This window comes from Coenobita brevimanus, chromosome 18 (genome assembly GCF_032717465.1).
Source record: "Coenobita brevimanus isolate Jiangsu-jjx chromosome 18, ASM3271746v2, whole genome shotgun sequence".
Taxonomy (NCBI): Eukaryota; Metazoa; Arthropoda; class Malacostraca; order Decapoda; family Coenobitidae; genus Coenobita; species Coenobita brevimanus.
Window position 1 is genome coordinate 913,309 of NC_136971.1, and position 19,918 is coordinate 933,226.

Below are 19,918 nucleotides of genomic sequence, written 5' to 3' on the forward strand. Positions count from 1 at the left end.
TTGTTAAATACCAATGTTTTCAAGCAATTCAGTAAACCATTATACCAAAGTCCCCATCAAACTCTTATATTAAGGTAACTCTTAAGGTTTTATGCACCTTTTTCAAAGTAGACATACAAAGCATTCTTCTTTAGAAAGGCGCAGCCCAGGACAAAAGTTCACCTAATATTTCACCTCTTCTATGTCTTACCTTTTGCTGAATAACATTCCACAGCTGAGAGAGGTTTGGTATGCTTCTCTGCCTACTGAAGATTCTTTCTGATATGATGTATCAGAGATGAAAATAACAGACATGCTTTGAGAAGCCAAAGTAGAATGGTAGGCAAAGTCTTGTCCTTAACTATATCTCTAAATGCTTCTCCTCAACAGTACTGTGCTCCAACTTTATACAGATACTGATACAATGCAAGCACAAACTAATATTTTCTTCCCCCAAAATATACTTGCATTTTCCTCTGGGCATATAACGCACCTTTTTTCACAATATGGCCTACAACGTGGTCTACAGTGATCTTAAGTTCATGCTCTTTATGACTTACATTCACCGCCCATGATCATTTTCAGCCTCCATTTACATGAATATTCATTCATTTATTCACATACACCTATTAAGATGTATTAGACTGCATGGTCTGTTGTCTTATAATTTTATTAAAAGGCCTTGAACCCAAACATCATTCACAATAACCTGACATTCTATTAAATGTGGGCAATGGCAATTGTTTATGTTCTCAACTGAACAAACATTCAATTTCAAATTACATAAGTGCACTGGACAGAATTTAAATCCATCCAATCATTCATTATCCAATCCTACATTGCCCCATGAGGAGTGTAGGAACCTGGGGTTAGGCAGTTGGTCCTGACATTTAAAATGAGAGTGAACAGAATTTAAACACTTGACAGAACTCTTTCTCTTATAAATTACATCACAAAGCAATTACTACTCATTGTTCTTTCTGTATTCTCTCTAATAACTTAAATCACAAGGTAATTACTACTCACTGTTCTTTCTGCAGATAATAAATCAACTAAATACGTAGATTTGCTTCATAAATTTTTTGTGCATCACCTTCAAGATAAAATTAGAAGGAAAGTTTTGTTACCAACACTTGCCACAACAACATTAATTTCACTGTTAGTGCAAGTCAATCTGGGTTAAAAATCATTGGAACATTAGCTGCCAGCACTTCCTTATACAGACAATACTGGAAAAGAAAATCAGATCCCATAAGGGATGAACTGTGATATCTACAGCTGACACACTGGAAGCTGTGGTTTGATTAACACCAATACAATTTTTCAACAACAGATGGATACTTTAAACTAATACATCGACTTCTCTTGAATATGAACCAACCTAACCTGATCTAAATCTCTCTCACAATGAAGGAAAAAACATGTCACATAGAGTAAGAAGGTGGGGTAAGGTAAGTCAGCATGGGCAGTACGTAAAAGTGGCACAACATGTAGGAGCAAAAAATGCTGAGTTTAACAGATAAGCAGGTAAAGCAGTGTTACAATTGTTAAGTAAAGGATCTTTTGGAAACTCAATGGAGAAAGGTTACATAAACAGAGAAGGATACGTAAAATGAGCTGAGTTGGTGTGAACTGGAAGGACAGGGCAGAAGTACATCCGGTAACGATGGACGCAGGCAGGCTGAGGTGGCTGACATGTGGAGAGAATGTACAAGATTACCAGGTAAGTGTTGTTTACAAAGGCCTTCCAGTTTTTCAAATTCTCTGTAAGAATTTTGCTGTTGTTCTCAATACTTAATTCTTGGAGTCCTGTTATTGGTGTCACGTCTGGGAGAGGTGAGTTGTGACTGAGTCACGTTGTCCTATGAGGCAAGCAATCTCCAATGCAATGTTTAGGTTGTAATGTTTTCTGTTGTCTTGTGGAATGTGGTGTTTGCAATGAGCATGATTTTAAACTTTGTTGCAGTTGTTGATAAACTCCAGACTTTCTGGCCAAGCAGACCCATCAACCGTAGGCAAGCAATTAGCTTTGCAGGGTTATCCCACGCAGTGAACAGATGTCTCTTCTGGGTGACTGCATCTCATGACAACTAGAAGCATTTAAAAAGGGGGGGGGGGGAGATTAGGTTCTTGGATAGGTGCTGCATTTGCATCTCTCCAACCAATTAACTGAGGCACCATAGTAGGCTCCACTTTCTCCCATTTCTTGGTTATATGGTCACCTGGGTTACAAGAAACCATTAAGCTTGTCACTCAGTTAGAGTCACCTCATTGAAAGAAGAGTAACAAAAAGTGATAGGAAGGAAAGTGAGATGTAGGAAGAGAGGACAGAAGACACAGAGACAGAATGATAAAGGCGACAGAAGAATTAGGCTGCACTATATCACGTATGTGGTTGATGGTTGCCACCATCTACATTCATGATGAACTTTGTAATGTGCCTATTAATGTTGATGATGGGTGTGTAGCTTAGTGTGCCTAAATCTTATTTTGTTTCTTCAGTAAATTTTATCCAGTCTGCCTTCTTGTAGTCTGTGTACATGAGACATGACTGCTCTGGTTTGAATTGTGTTCCTATTGTGATGATGATGATGATGATGATAAGATCTGAAGCAAATCTGAGTGTTGTCTGCCGGGTAGAGGTGAGTGCAAATGTTGGTAAACAGAATGTGATGTCTTGGGAGGAAGAGGTGCATCTTGCCTGGTGTAGAAGAGGAATGATGTATCGTGAGGTGTCACTGAGAATGTACATAATGCTGTGTTGTGATAAAATCATAATGGCACAATGTTGGTGGATGTACTGACTGTGTTAATACCAGGCAGGGTTTTCAGTGTTAAAGTCCCCTGCCATAACAGAGCAAAGTGTCTGTGTTCGAGAAGGAGCTGAGAGTTCTACTGTGCTGGTACACCATGGGTGTTGTCCGAGGGAATGTAATGATAAAAATGTTGATTTCTTACTTGTAACCATATCTGACACTGGGTGAACATTTCTAACGTCATACCATCCTGGAGAAGGGATTGAGCTGTGTTTCTGTAGAGGACTGATGGGTGAACGTATGCAATGAGGCCTTCTCCACTGCCCCATTTTGTCAGTGAGAATGTGTAAATAATGTGTGATTTTTTAAGTCCACTGTGTGTGTGGGAGTTTTGCTTCTTGTAGAAGTGCTGTGCGTATGTCAGGGTCAAGAAGAAATTGTTCTTCTTCTTTTGTTTTGGACAATGCCACTGACATTTTACCGCAGTACAATATGTTTAAGTGAGCTGAAGGCAGTGAATGCAATATAAGCTGGGATGGTTGTCGGTATGTGGAGTATGGGACACCCATAAAGATGTGTTGTACACAGGGTGGTGTAAACATGACAAAATTTAAGGTTTCCTTCAAAAGAACAACAGCACCACAAAGAAAGCAAGCACACACCCCTGTCCACAGATAACAAAAGAGAATTTTGCCTTTTTCTTTTTTTACCTATGAAAAAAAAAAAAAAAAAAAAAAAAAATTACCTGGTTTTCTGAAATTACTCAGGTTATCACAAGCCTCACAAAAGATAATGTATATGAGTCACCACAGTTTACCTGATCAAAAGTACCAAAGCTTGCTTTGATTCTTGTTATCACCATGCTCATCACTGCTAAAATGAGAAGGAAGCTTGTACACAAAATCCACATACAAAAGCACATAGCATTCTGCAAATTCTTAACTAAGTTTATATTAAACATAGTTTTTCTATACATCCAAACTTAAGCCAGCATATTTGTACAAAGGGTTCTCAGCACCATCTACCATGCATACATTTTCAAATTATATTTTACATTTGTACAAAACTTACTGATGTTGGTGCGTATCATTAAAGAGATCCTAAATACCCAAAGACAATCAAGGTGCATCTGTGTTATACACACACACACACACACACACACACAAAATGGTTCACATGAACAGGAACAGATATGGTCATCATCATCATCACCATCATCATAAGTTTTACTCACAACTAAAAATGATGTGGCCACAATATGTAACAACATGAAGAATAATGGCCGTATACTTAAGGCTACCTATCACAAAGGTTTATCATGTTGTTACCTGGTGTGGGATTTTGTTCAGGTTCAGCTGATAGCCACTAGTTGCAAGGGGCCGTATGTTGGTCAGGGGTACGTAGTCGCAGTTGCCAAAGTCAACATAGTACATCAACACCTGTTAGTAAGGTTAATGATGGTGGGGTAAAGAGAGAGGGTTAATTTGGAGGGATGCAAGAATGCAAAGGGAAAAAAATGGTAATGGCTTCATTAGCATCCAAGAATGAATGCCTGGATAATATTAGGATATTAACTCGTTCACTTCTAAGGTCCCATTTATGCATGTTGTCCTGCAAACATCATACCTTATACACAACAGAGGGAAAATAATTTAATGGTCAATAAGTACTCTTCTATAATAATATATGAGAAAAATAGACAATACTCAAGCTTTCTTACGCCTCCTGTTGCGGAGAATGCTGTACAGTGATCCCTTGGATATTGGGTATAACTGGTACCGTACCACGCCTAGTTTGTCATGGCGAACTGCACAATAATGAAAACACAGATCCTATGGGATTTATCCTAACTGGTACAGGAAAACCCCAGTTCCCAGTCAAAGTCACTGGAGAATGTGATCTCAGACTAGTATTCAAACTCAGTAGGGAGGCAGCAGCATTGTATACAATCCCACCATCAATCAGCCCCAGGACAACTAAATAAACATCTGTTATGCATAATAACAATGTATGAATGACACAGAATCGTCTAAGATGAGAACTGTTGTCACTGAGAATCATCAATATTTTGACAGGGAATTCTCTTGACGAGGAATGCGATCTATGATGCGATCGGGATGACCTTTTCAATGGCCCCTCATTATGTCATTTTAGTTACTGTCCTGGTTGCTAAGCTTCTTTATTTTCTTCTCTTTTATTTTCCAATATTTATTTAGAAACTCCTTTGTATTTACAAAGCGTTTTCCCTTAAACAGCCTGAATGTAACCCCAACCACCCCTTGGATATAAACCTATATATATATATATATATATATATATATATATATATATATATATACACATATATATATACACAGTACAGAGTATATAGTAATCCCTTAAGACCCAGACACCCAAGTCCCGGACATTTTGGGCTCGGGTCAAAAAAAAAAAAAAAAAGCCGATATGTGTTCATTCCTACTCTAAATTTGCTGTGTGGTGACAAACAGCTGTGTTTTGGCGTGCAGTTATGGCGACGTCCGCTAGAGCGCCCCTGCATCCTCCCCACTTCCCGCCTACCTACCATCGTGACTGTAAGCTCATCGCCAAGCTACCAACGTGCTTGCTTTTATGGTGGACAGTGAATAAACCGCAATACTTCGCCACTAGACCACATGGGAATTTATAGTGTTGTGCAGTGCTAAGAAATATGAATTCAGAGTGCAAAGGATTAAGTGCAGAGTGAAACACTGGCGTGTTGCAACTGGTGTGACACAATTAAGAATAGAATGTGCAGTGTTAAATAATTATAATTCACAATGCAAATGATTAAGTGCAGTGCAACAATGGATTACTGTATGTGCTTCAAGTGCACCTTCACCACTGTCAGAGCCATAGACGAGGCAGGTTAATCTTCACGATGGTCACAGTCGTTTTGTTTGTACTCTGGACACTGCTAACTATTTTCCATACTCACTTCTGTTTTCTCATTCTCTGCTTCCTTTTCATTTATTTTATAGTTTCCATCCCTTATTCGTTCGAATAGGGTCTTAAACAGGTCCTGTGCAGGTCGGTAGGGAGTTATTTAGGTGGTTTTCAAAGTTAGGTTGGGTTGGAGTCTATAAGTGCTTGTCCAGGGGAATTTTTCCCAACTACCGGACAAAACCAAGTCCCAGACATGCCTTTGGCTCTATTACATCAGATCTTGAAGGGATTACTGTACATATATATATATATATATATATATATATATATATATATATATATATATACCATAAAAGCTCGATTAACCAGCATCCAATGCATCGGCACATCCATATATCCAGAACGCAAATTCCATCTGGCATGGGGTCGAAAAAAGATTTGTTAAAAAAAAAGTATGGTAAAGCAAGGACACAAAATTATTCCCTCTGCTTCAGCTTCTGGCCCTGTTCCTTCTACTTCTTCATCTCCTGATTCTATTCCTTTCACTTCTTCAGCTCCTGACCCAGTTCCTTCCACTTCTTCAGCTTCTGATCCAGTTCCTTCCACTTCTTCAGCTCCTGACCTTGTTCCTTCCACTTCTCCAATGCCTGAATCCTCATCTCATGATCCTGATGATCCCCCTATAATTCTTGATTAGTTCTGTGCAGTACAGGATAAAGTAGTGTATGCAGCTAAGTTCTCAAAATTATTTTGGCCTGTAACAAATGATAAATTCGTCCATCCATCCATCCTACATCGCCCCATGAGGTGCGTAGGAGCCTGGGGCTAGGCAAGTTGGTCCCGACACGTAAGATGAGAGTGACCAGCCTCACTCACCACTGTGTGGCATTACATAAGCTATCAACCAGAACCACCCCTTGGATATGAACCTTCACCGGCTCAATCCGATTGGAGCACAATAATTACCCACTAAACCACCAGGCACCAAAATTTGGTTATATCGTTACCACCCAGCGTAGTAAATGGTTTCCTGGTGTACAGGAAACCATTTGGCTTGTCACTCAGTGTAGAATCACCCACAGGCAGAAGGATGAGGAAAGAATGAAGGAAAGAAAGACAGAAGAGGGAATGTAAAGTTACTCGCAGGAAGAAGGACGAGGAAAGAAAGAAGGAAAGGAAGACAGAAGAGAATGGAAGGAAAGAAGGATGGAGGAGAGGAAAGGGCAGACACCCGACAGCAGCACTACGTCAAGTGAGTGGATGGTGAGCGTCCCCACCTACCACAAAACATATGCTACATTTTTCTTTAAATAATTTTTGGTAGTGCTTGCTGGTTTGTGTTCAGTCCTGTACAATTTCTCTTGCTGTCTTTTTTTGTGTAATGTAGTGTACATGTACTGTATCTTACCTGTAATGTATCTAATACTGAATAATATACTGTCCTTTAAGAAATAAAGTCCCAAGTTTGGTCCTATTTCATATGTTTGACCTCCCAGAAAATTTCTAAGAGTAACATTCGATTGTCTGGAAAATTCCACATCCAGAATGGAAGAATCTCCATGCATTCTGGTTAATCAAGCTTTTACTGTATATATATATATATATATATATATATATATATATATATATATATATTGCCAGACGCCTCAATCCCATTTGGGGTGGCCACAAACAAATTGTCTCCAAGTCGCCCTGTTCCCCGCCATTTCACTGCCCTGCTCCCAACTCACACCACCCTCTCTCATATACCTCTCCACCCCATCCCTCCATCTCATCCTCGGCCTCCCCCTCCCTCTTCCCACCTCCACCTCACTCACATACACTCTCTTCGTCAGTCTTTCACCCTCCATCCTCTCCACATGGCCAAACCACCTCAGTGTGTTCCTCATAATGCTTCCTATCACATCCACATCCACACCACAACGCTCCTTTATATCCTCATTCGTCAGCCTGTCTCTCCATGTGACTCCATAGGCTTTTTTTTTTAATTTTTTATTTATTTATTTTTTATTTTTATTTTTTTTTCTGCCCTCCTCTCTTCCTATTTCTCCCATCTTTCCTGTCACTTCTTATTGCTTTTCTTTCCTTTACAGGTGGCTTTACATTGAGTGACAAGCCAAATGGTTTTCTGTAAGCCAAGAAACCATTTACAATGCTGGGTGGTAACCATATAACCAAACCATACGTGCATCCTATGTGTCAGCAAGTGGGTTGGTGGAGGGTTAGTGCCCCTCCCCGTAAAACGAATAACTCAAAGTCAGTGGCCACCCCTTACAGGATTATGGCGTCTGGCAATAGATATATATATATATATATATATATATATACAGTGGTGGATGGGGGCACCCATCATCCACTCACTCAATATAGGGATGCCTTATGGTCTTAATACTGAGTGACAAGCCAAATGGTTTCCTGTACCCAGGACACTATTTACTACTCTGGGTGGTAACCATATAACCAGGTTTTTGACCGGGTTAAATGTCCCCCAGATTCCCCTATCTAAAATCACTTAATCACGACAAATGTTTCAGAATGCATTGGAGAGCCCAGTATCTGCCCAGGGCCCCAACCAAAAGGCAGATTCACATTGCCATGTGGAATGTGAGAAGTGTGAATGAGGAGAGCAAGAAAGTCGAAGTTGTGAATACGTTCAAGAGTGCTAAACATGCTGTGATGGCATTGTGTGAAACAAAGATGAAAGGGTGTGAAGTGGAGGAGTGGGAGGGTGTAGTGTGTGTGAGGTCTGGCATGAATGGGGGAAGGAAGATGCAAGGAAAGAGCTACTTTCTTGATGAATGAGGTGTGGCAGAGTGGAATGAGAGATTACAAATGTGTCAGCTCGAGATGAATGTACAGTATATCAAGTTCAAGTCTGAGGTGAAAGTGGCTGTGATCGCAGCATATGCACCGTGTGATGACAGGAATGGGAGAGAGAAAGACAGGTTCTGAGATGAGATGAATGAAGCGGCGGGAGAAATGCCCATCAGCTAAAAAGTGATCGCAATGGGCAAGATGAATGGAAGAGTAGACACTGGTCCTCAGCATAACATAATGGGACGTAATGGAGTACCAGGAGAAAATATCCAGAAGCAACAGAAGGATATGTGTCAGGAAAGGAGGCTGTGCATTTGTAACTCGTATTTCAAAGACAAAGATGCACATAAATAAGCATGGTATAAAGGGAACAGGGATTGTGTTGAACGGAGTCTGATTGATTAGGTGCTCATAGAGAGGTCGATGCTCAGAATGGTTGCTGATACGAGGGCCATGAGAGGACGATGTGGAGATGTCTGGTCACTTGACTGTGGTATGCAAAATCAAGCTGCGAGGAGTGAGGTGGACCAGGAGAGAAAGCAGCAGTCAGGGAGGAAGACTGAAAGTCGAGAAACTGAGGATCTAAGAAATGGAAATTGAATACAGGATCAAAGTTGGGGAGGAATTAGAAACAATGAATTGAAATGAAATGGATTTGGATAGCCTGTGGAATACATAAAGGGACTGCTTAGTTAGGAATGCCAAAGCAGTGTGTGATGTGGCAAGAGAGCAGTGGAAGAAAAGAGGAAGAAGTGGCCAGAGTCATTACAGGACAGAGATTCAACTGAAAGAAGAACTAAATATACTGACAGCAAGAAGACGGTAAAGAGACTTGTGAAGAGGAAAAAGGAGGAGGTAAATGATGATCTAGGAAGGAAAATGAATGCAAAATACTCAGAAAATAGGAAGTTATTCTGGAAAGAGGTGCAGAATTGTAGAAATGACAGCTGAAAAAAATGTGAAGGTGTGAAGGATGTAGGTGGTAGATTATTGACCCTTGGGGAAGTAAGGACCAGATGAAAAGATACTTTCAAAGCCTGATGAATGGGAATAGAGAGAGCAGAGCAACTGTAAACATGATTGGTTTTGGGGGTGTGCAGAGATGGAATGCAGTGCCAGGAAAGGTGACACTCACACAGCTGAAGAATGCAGTGAAACGGCTGAAAAATGGGAAAGCAGCTGGGGTTGATGAGGTATATGCAGAGATGATTAAGTGTGGTGGAGAGAGTGGAATGAAGTGCTCGTTGGAGATATGTAAGAAGGCATGGATGAGTGAAACTGTACCAGCAGAGTGGAAAAAGGCTGTGATTGTACCCAAGTATAAAAACAAAGGTGAGTGAAGTGAATGCAAGAATTACCGTGGCATAACTTCATTGAGTGTGGTTGGGAAGGTATATGGAAGAATTATTACAGAGAAAGTAAGAAAGATATCAGAAATCCTAGTGAGTGATGAACAGGGTGGCTTTAGGAGTGGCAGAGGATGTGTGGATCAAATATCTGCAGAGAGACAGATAGTGGAGATGGCTTGTGAGAAGGGCAATAAGGTATTTATGGCACTAATGGATGTGGAAAAAGCATAAAACAAAGTAGAAAGAGAAGGACTGTGGAAGGTTTTGCACATGTAAGGTGTTGATGGCAAGCTGCTAGGTGCTGTCTAGAGTTATTATGATGGTAGTGAAGCATGTGTAAGAGTGAATGGACATCTAAGTGGATGGTTCACAATTGGTGTGGGTGTGCAACAAGGTTGTGTGATGTCCCCACAGTTGTTCAATACATATATGGAAGGGGTGGTGAGAGAAGTAAAAATACAAGTAATGGAAAGGGGGATGGCGCTGGTAATGAATGGTGATGGATGGAACATCTCAGATTTGTTGTATGTTGATAATGCAATACTACTTGCAAATACCGGACAAGAACTTGGAAGACTAGTGCAGAATTTTGTTGATGTCTGTAAGCGTCATGCCTTGAGAATATGTGTAGGAAAGAGTAAAGTAATGGTTACTGAGAGAAAAGGTGACTCCCAGTGTAATGTCACAGTGAATGAAGAGAGGATGTAACTGGTAAGAGAGCTCATATACCTGGGTACAGTGATAGAAGAGAGAAGAAAATGTGCAAAAGAAGTGGAAAGTAGAGTGATACAAGGAAGGAAAGAAGCTGGTGCAATGAAGGCCTTGATAAGACAGAGGCTTGAGTGTTGCAGCTGTGCGATGCTTACATGAGGGAGTGTTAGTGCCAATTTTAACATATGGATGTGAGACTATGGTGTGGCACGAAAATGAAAAGTCATGAGTGAAAGCAGTGGAAATGGGACTGCTGAGGAATGAATATGGAGTATAAAGAGTGGATAGGATATGAAATAATGTGATTCGTGAAAGATGTTGAGTGAGGAAGTTTGTGGACACCATAACTGAAGAGAGTGTACAAGGATGGTATGGTCATGTGGAGAGAATGGATTTCAACAGAGTGGTTAAAAAGGTATAAGTGAGCAAATCTGAAGGAGGGAGGAGGCGAGGTTGGCCAAAGAGAAAGTGGAGGGATATGGTGGATGAGTGTGGGAGGGATATGGAGGATAAGTGTGTGAGGATGAGAGGTTTGGAAGTCAGTGAGGTTAGGGAACTGACAGCAGATCGAGCTGGCTGGATGAATATTGTGAAGAGAACCGCATGACCAGGGATTTGGCACCCCTTTTTAATGTGACAGCATTCAAATTGACTACTGAATACGTTTACATGAAGCTACTGAAGGTGGTGAATGTTTTTGGCACGTCAGATGAAGCAAAGTTTCCAGGGGATTGAATGGTGAGTGAATGGAGGCGTGGAGCATTGAATTGGGTAGATTTGGGCTGTCTGGATGTTGCTATTCCTCACCCTGCCCTAGGATGGGAAAAGAGTTCCGGATGATGATGATGATGATGATGATGATGATGATGATGTATTTAACTTCACCCCCAACTTTACGAGAGTAGTTTTGTTAGCTCTGGCTTTTTTTTTCTTCTTCTTCTACATTTAAAAAAAAAAATCAAAAGGTTATGACTGAAAAAGCACTGACCAGTGTTTCTGTATCTCAAGGGTCTTTGGCCTGAAATACAAGAAACTGGGGCATTATTATCAGTATATGCAGCATACTTCACCTGAAAGACTCCTGTGTATGATGGATGTCTGAATTGTGTTAGTGAACAAAATAATCAACACTCAAGGACATTCCACATGCAAGATTATTGGCATGCAATAACCTGTAAAGCAAGTATTTAGTTCCCATATCACCATAACTAATGACTTATATACACTATAGATCAATATGAAAGATAAAGGAATAATCACTGAACCACTACTGCACTGAAGCATTAACCCCTTAGGTATGGTGACATCTTTTATGCATTACGTTTGCAACCTCCATCTATTTATTCAATTCTGAAAAGACTACTCTGACTCCCTAAGTAAGAAAAGTCTCCCAAAAAAATGAATAAATCTGTCCCATAGTAGCTCGATCAAAAGGAAAATACATCATATGAGATATTACATTACAACATGGCACTGAAGGGGTTGAGAATTAAAAACCAGTCTTTCCCAACAGCTTAATATTATCCACAATCATGGTACAGCAAAACTAACCAACCTTTAGAACTAAAACTTGCAATACAGTAATAACTTTACCGGTATAGAAGCCAAGAAGCTAGACATGCGAGCCTAAGCACAATACAGCAAGTCCTCACTATACACTGTTTTTTTCAATATGATTGTTCCTTCTATTACCACCTAAAATCTAGCTCCATTTTTTTTCTCGCTATTTCTAGGCATTTTTCTTCATCTCAAGGGAGACTTCGAGTACAATAGAAGTTAATGTTGGTTATACCCAACCTCATCAGTTTGGAGAGACTCTCCCATTCTGAACTACCAGTAAAATCCACGAAGATGGCGAGAATAGATTGGTAAAGATGTTACTGGATTTATATGATGATGTTCACAGTAGATGAAACCAACCAATTAAAGTCCCACTGCTACCTATTAAGCTTATTTGCAAGCTTCCTTCAATTTACAGTGCCATGACTCATAATGAGGACTGCGTGTATCAGTACAGTACTTTATTATACCATATGCCCTTTGGAATAGTGATGACTACCAGATAGACAAGATGGTATTGTCTCACAGGTTTTTTAACATAACATCTTTACTCTGGTGAACAAATAATTTCTTTCTGATTCTTAAATACAGTACTTCAAAATACAATTAGTAAACCAATATTTTTAGTTGAGGAAAATCTGATACCATCACTAGTCATGGGTTCTGTTAAAATCATTCCAACACAAATTTTATACATTACTGTACATACACATGCTATGCCTGAATATACAATAAACCAGTACTGTACGTAAGTTATGTACCCAAACTTAACAATGATAAACTATTCAAAATAGCCCATCATCTATCATCATTTCCACATTCCAAATGATCCTCCTCCTAAAAATCTGTCCCAGTCTAGTAAAACTGACAATGTCAGCATTACACACACACACACACACACACACACACACACAAAATTACTTATTGACTTCATCCTATTTCATGACTATGCCTCCGACGCTAAATACAATATATTACAGTAAGACCTCACTATAACGGACTAATTGGGGCCCAAGCCATTCCGAAAAATCCAAAATTCCAATAAAAGCGACATCCGGACTTCTCCCTGCTAACCCAGACTTTTTCCGATATATCAGACATTAGTCCGGATCGCACAAACGGTTTTTAGACTGTTTTGACTACCATTGCTGTACTGTACTGTGTTATAACTTCACTACATTAATGAAATGGTATAATATATATATAATAATACTGCACTGTACACTCATAATCATGTCTTTTACTTACCTTACTGTGATGAACATAGCTTAAGTGGTCAGGCAGTCCGGACTGCTTCTGGCTTAATCAGACTTTTTCCGATATATTGGAATTTAGTCTGGTAGCTCCTCACATCCGATAAAAAAGAATTCCAGTCTAATGAAGTCCATTATATTGAGGTTTTACTGTAATTTAATCATCACTATACAGTACAGTATTTCTATTTTATCTAACATGATACTAACCTTGCCATTTTCTGGAGCTCCTTTAGGTGCCGCCCTATACCATTCACCATCATGAGAGAACTGGGCTAAGTAGAGTCGTGTTATATCAATCTCCTGACCCTCACCCAGCATCTCCTCTGTGCGATCTAGCAAGGAAACGGAATTTTATAGCAGCATCGTTCCAAACAAAAAGACAAAAATTCCTTTAAAAATTATTCATAACATGGATTTCATGAGAGAGAGAGAGAGAGAGAGAGAGACAAACAGACAGAGAGAATTATACAGAAAGAAAAGGAAAAAAAAGTTCTAGTAAAAAAAAAAAAAAAAGGCTGATACACCTCAACACCAGAAATTGCACAGAACTCCAGGTTATGTCCCGTTTCGGCACCAGTTATTGCGCTGGGCCGGACACTGCGATGACAGATAATTGAGTGATAACTGAGTGACATTTGTCGGGTGTTTGTGAAATAACTCCTCTCTACGTACCTAAACAATCCCAAAACACCACCCTAATACCTCTCACTAACATTAAGGCAATTATAATATATAACAATAATTAAGAAAAATGATGAAATGAAATAAATAAAGCACCATCCAACCATCATCATCATGATTATTGTAATCATTGTTCCTATTAATACTGCCCAAAATGAAATTATATACTGAATCATCTTGCTGATTAGCCATGGACACAAGCATGAAGGTGATGTCTGGTATTTTCTGGTGTCTTCCTGTTCAAAAAGATTTTTCTTTCTTTTCTATTACGAACAGAAATAAAAAACTGAATCTAACATTGCCATATGTGATTTTACAAGAGAGAACCTTGAGGTGTTATGGAAAAGGAGTTACAGACTCAATTTAGACACTCTGAAGTGAAAACAGTAATCCTACAGTTGCTGTCCGAAACCTTTGACCTCACCGATGAATATTTAAATTACAGTAAATTAAATAAAATTTATGAGCTCCTGCCTGCTAAACTCATAATCCACAGAATCGCTGCCCACTAAATTGAGTGTTTACTGTAGAAGTTGCAAAATACATGGATTTATCATATAATTTTCTTCTGTGGGACACATTATCACAAGTTTGTCCACATTAGACTAAAAAGTATGAAAATTTTGCAAGGCCACCTGATAATCCTTAATTAGAAAACTGTCATCATTATTATGACAATCACACACACATGGCAACTGGAGTGTCCATTAGTTACAACGATGCCACAAGACAGGGCACAATATGGTATAATAAAACAAAATCCATTACAGTACTTAGTTACTACCAATAAACCATACTGTGCTCTCTCCTGTAACTAATGGGCACTCCTGCATCCACATGAATATAATGAAGTATCCATTGCTCACAATGACATAACACGTAAGGGGACAGTATGGTTTGTTAAGAGTACATCCATTACTGTACTAGGGTCCAAAGCTCAGTGTGGCATTTGTAACTAACAAGCTACAGTTTGTGCTGACTTACGTGGACTGTAGACAAACAAACACCGATAACAGGCCGGAACGCGACGATGGCTATCTATAAACACACTAAACTTTGTCAGTGACCGGAAGTGAGTTTCGATACTAAAAGTCATTTCTATATGGAGATTCATCCATCCATCATCCAATCTTACGTTGCCGCATGTGGAGTGTAGAAGCCCAGGACTAGGCAATTTGGTCCTGACATTTAAGATGAGAGTGAATAACCCAGTGAAACATTCCACCCAAGAATCATGGCCCTGGCTTAAAAATCTTAAGGCCTTAACATTTCGCGTGAGCAAGGTCGTAATTTTGGCACTTTTCGTATTTTCTGCAATCGATGACCTTTGACCGCTGACCTTGCAGATACAGGTCATGCATGTATGAAGCACACTTGTAGCATTCATTAAGGTCTATAGGCATGCACAGTTTCATTCGATTTCATCCACCCATTGTGGAGTTAGGAAACTTGAACTTTGCAGAATGGCACACCAGAAGTACAACTTCTAAGTGTTGCTGCCTGTGACTGGAAGTGAGTTCTGACACTGTCATTTTTATATGAAGGTAATCCAGTGCGACATTCCAACCAAGAATCATGACCCTGTCTTAATAATCTTTGAACCCTTAGCATTTTGCACGAGCATAGTCATAATTTTAGCAATTTTCACTGTTTTCGCATTTGATGAACTCTGACCCCTGACCTGGCCAATGTAGCACAAAGGTGTACAATAGAGAGTGGTAGTACTAGTCAATGTCTGTAAGCATGCAAATTTCCATTCAATTCCACTGAGCCACTGGGGAATTAGAGAGGCACTTTGGAAAACCGGTACTGGTGGCTGGGGATGCTAAGGCCAATCTTCACAGGGATGACACTCAAAAACTAAAGGAGAGAGAGGAAAATGGATGGCACACTTCTGATTGGGAATGACCTCAAGAATACATCTAAAGAACCCAAAGTTTTTTACGCCCATTAGTAATGCTTCTACAGCTCAAAATGTGAAAAGTGCGAAGAGTTTTTTTTGGTTTGTATCAGTTAATTCTGAAGGGTAGAAATGCCTGCCACAATTAAATAAGAAACAATACAAGAAAGAGAGAAAATGCAATAACAATAAAGGCAGCTGGGAGCTGGCCAATATTCAACATTAGATGGACTGCACACAAACACTTATCAAACATCTTCATCAACCGGACCTCCATTCTCACCCTAGGGCAGGGTGAAGAGTAGCAATGTCCAGACAGCTCAAGTTTGCCCAATCCAATGGGTCACGCTTCCATTCACTAAACATTCAAGCCCACGGAATCCTGGCACTATCTGATACGCCAAAAACATTCATCACATTCGATAGCTTCACATCAATGAATCTGAAAGAGTCAATCCAGATGCTCTCACGTTAAAACGGGGTGCCAAATCCCCGATCATACGCTTCTTCTCACAACATTCATCAAGCCACCTCGATCTCTTGTCAGTCCCCTAACCTCACTAACTTCCATACCTCTCTTCACACACTCATCCACCATATCCCTCCACCTTCTCCTTGGCCTACCTTGCCTCCTCCCTCCTTCAAATTAGCTCAGATATACCTTTTTCACCATTCTATTGTTATCCATTCTCTCCACATGACCATACCATCTCAGCACACTCTCTTCGATTCTGGTGTCCACAGACTTCCTCGCTTTGCATCTTTTACGAACCACATTATTTTGTATCCTATCCACTCTCTGTACTCCACAAAAATTCCTCAGCAGTCCCATCTCCACTGCTCTCACTCTTGACTTTTCATTTTCAAGCCACACCAGAGTCTCACATCCACATGTTAATGTTGGCACTAACACTCCTTCATGTAAGCCCTATGCAGCTGCAACACGCAAGCCTCTGTTTCTTATCAAGGCCTTCATGGCACCAGCTACCTTCCTTCCTTGTGTCACTCTACTTTCCACATCTTTTGCACACTTTCCTCTTTTCTACCACTGTACTCAGTTATTTGAACTCTCTCACCAATTCCAGTCACTCTCCATTCATTGTAACATCACACTGGGAGTCACCTTTTCTCTCAATAACCATCACTTTACTCTTTTCTATATTTACTCTCAAGGAACGATGATCACAGACACGAGCAAAACTCTGCACTAGTCTACTAAGTTTTTGTTCAATATTTGAAAGTAGTACTGCATCATCAGCATACAACAGATTTGAGATAATCCATCCATCACCACTCATTACCAATGCCATCCCTCTCTCCAGTACTCATGTTCTGACTTCTCTCATTACCCCATCCATATATATATATCCATCCATCCATCATACAACCCTACATTGCCCCATGAGGAGCGTAGAAGACCGGGCCTAGCCAGTTCGTCCTGACATTTAAGATGAAAGTGACCAGCCTCACTCATCCCTGAGTGGGATTAAATGAGCAATCAACCCCAACCATCCCTTGGATATAAACATATATATATACTGAACAACCATGGTGATATTACACAACCTTGTCGCACGCCCACACTGATCACGAACTGCTCTCTAAGATGCCCATTTACTATACAGTATATATATATATTGAACAACTGTGGTGATATTACACAACCTTGTCGCATGCCCACACTGATCTTGAACTGCTCTCTTAGATGCCCATTTACCTTTACACATGTCTCACTGCCATCATAAAAACTCCTGACGGCACTAGCAACTTACCATCCACATTGTACATGCGCAAAAGCTTCCAAAAACCTTCCCGTCTACTTTGTTGTATGCTTTTTCAATATCCACAAATGCCTTAATGATCCTTCTCAAAAGCCTTCTCCACTATCTGTCTTACTGCATGTATCTGATGCCCATTTACCTTTACACATGTCTCACTGCCATCATAAAAACTCCTGACGGCACTAGCAACTTACCATCTACATTGTACATGCGCAAAAGCTTCCAAAAACCTTCCCGTCTACTTTGTTGTATGCTTTTTCAATATCCACAAATGCCTTAATGATCCTTCTCAAAAGCCTTCTCCACTATCTGTCTTACTGCATGTATCTGATCCACACATCCTCTGCCACTGCTAAAGCCACTCTGCTTATCACACACTAGGACTTCTGATATCTTTCTTACTTTCTCTATAATAATTCTACCATATACCTTCCCAACCACACTCAATAAAGTTATGCCAAGATAATTCTTGCAGTCACTTCGCTCATCTTTATTTTTATACCTGGTTACAATCACAGCCTTTTTCCACTCTGCTGGCACAGTTTCACTCATCCATGCCCTCTTACATATCTCCAACAAGCACGTCATTCCGCTCTTTCCACTACACTTAATAATTTCTGCATACACCTCATCAACCCCAGCTGCTTTCCCATTTTTCAACCGTTTCACGGTGTTTCTTCAGCTGTGTGAGTGTCACGTTTCCTGCAACTACATTCCTTCTCTGCATACCTCCAAACCAATCATGTTTGCAGTGGCTCTGCTCTCTCTATTCCCATTCATCAGGATCTCAAAAAATTCTTTCCATCTGGTCCTTACTTCATCCCAGAGGGTTAATTTTTATTCATTTTTCTCCCCAGATCATCATTTACCTCCTCCTTTTTCCTCTTCACTAGTCTCTTTACGTGCTTCTTGCTCTCAATTTACAGAAAAAGTCTTGTAATTCGAACTGCAGGGGATCGAGGGTCTTTCGGACTATTAGTTTTTTCGGACAACTGGGAGGGCCCTATGAAAACATTAGAAATATGTACATGATCATTAAATAAACACTTAAAATGATATGGGTTATTGCTTTACTCACCGGAAATGCATAGAAGTTTAGATGAATAGTTGTAGGCAGGTACATTCAAGTCCAAGGGCAAGTCCAAGCCAGATACATCCTAAGATAAAGCCCAGAAAAAATTTGAAAAAAGCCCAGAAATTCAGAGTACTGGGATTTTCGGATTATTGGTGGTCGGATTGAAGGCCTTTTACTGTATTCAGTTCTTATTTCAATTGAACCCCTGTCCTGTAACCACTCTAGCCATTTCTTCCTCTTTTACTCCACTGCTCTCTAAACCTCTTCATCCTACCATGACATACCTTTTTTCTTTGTTGTTACTCTTGCCACACCATACACCGCTTTAGCATTCCTAACAATGCAATCCCTATATGTATTCCACAGGCTGTCCAGATCCATTTCAATCGAATTCCCTGATGGTAACTCCTCCTCTACTTTGGTCCTGTGTTCATCTCCCATTTCTCTGATCCTCAGCTTCTCAACTTTCAGTCTTTCTCCCAGACTGCTTCTCTCTCTCTCCAGATCCACCTCATTCCTCTCAGCCTGATCTTGCATGTCACAATCGCATGATCTGATAGACCTCCACATCGTCCTCTCATGGCCCTCGTATCTGCAACCATTCCCAGCACTGACCTTTCTACAAGCATACAGGCTATTCGATTAGGCTCCTTTCAACACGATCCCCATTCCCTCTACACCGTGTACATTTATGTGCATTTTTGTGCTTGAAATACAAGTTACAAATGCACAACCTCCTTTCCTAACACAAATCCTTCAGTTGCTTCCCATTATCATATTCTCTGGGTACTCCATTACAACCCATTATGTCATCCTTGCACCTACTCTTCCATCCATATCGCCCATTACGATCACTTTATAGCTGATGGGCATTTCTCCCACTGCTTCATCCAGCTCATCCCAAAACCTGTTTTCTCTCTCTCTTTCATCACACAGTGCATATGCTACAATCACTGTCACTTTCATCTTCTCAAACTTGAACTTGACATACATACATCTCAAGCTGACTCATTTGTAATCTCTCATTCCACTCGCCACACCTCATTCATCAACAAAGCAACTCCTTCCTTGCATCTTCCTCGCCAATTCATGCCCAACCTCACACACTTCACACCCTCCCACTCCTCCACTTCACACTTTCATCTCTGT

The 19,918-nt window shown here is 40.2% G+C and overlaps 1 protein-coding gene across 2 annotated transcripts in view; it reads right to left on the reverse strand.

The window, feature by feature from the left end:
- LOC145391370 (tudor domain-containing protein 7-like) overlaps positions 1 to 19,918 on the reverse strand; it is a 75,861-nt gene that overhangs the window by 15,563 nt on the left and 40,380 nt on the right. Inside the window, exons 14-15 of one of the 2 annotated variants that reach the window (XM_080265968.1) lie at positions 13,540 to 13,664; positions 4,064 to 4,174 (exon numbers count right to left, since the gene is read on the reverse strand). In XM_080265968.1, coding sequence (XP_080122094.1) covers positions 4,064 to 4,174; positions 13,540 to 13,664 — 236 coding nt within the window. The remainder of the gene's footprint in view (positions 1 to 4,063; positions 4,175 to 13,539; positions 13,665 to 19,918) is intronic. The other variant, XM_080265969.1, reaches the window with a different exon arrangement.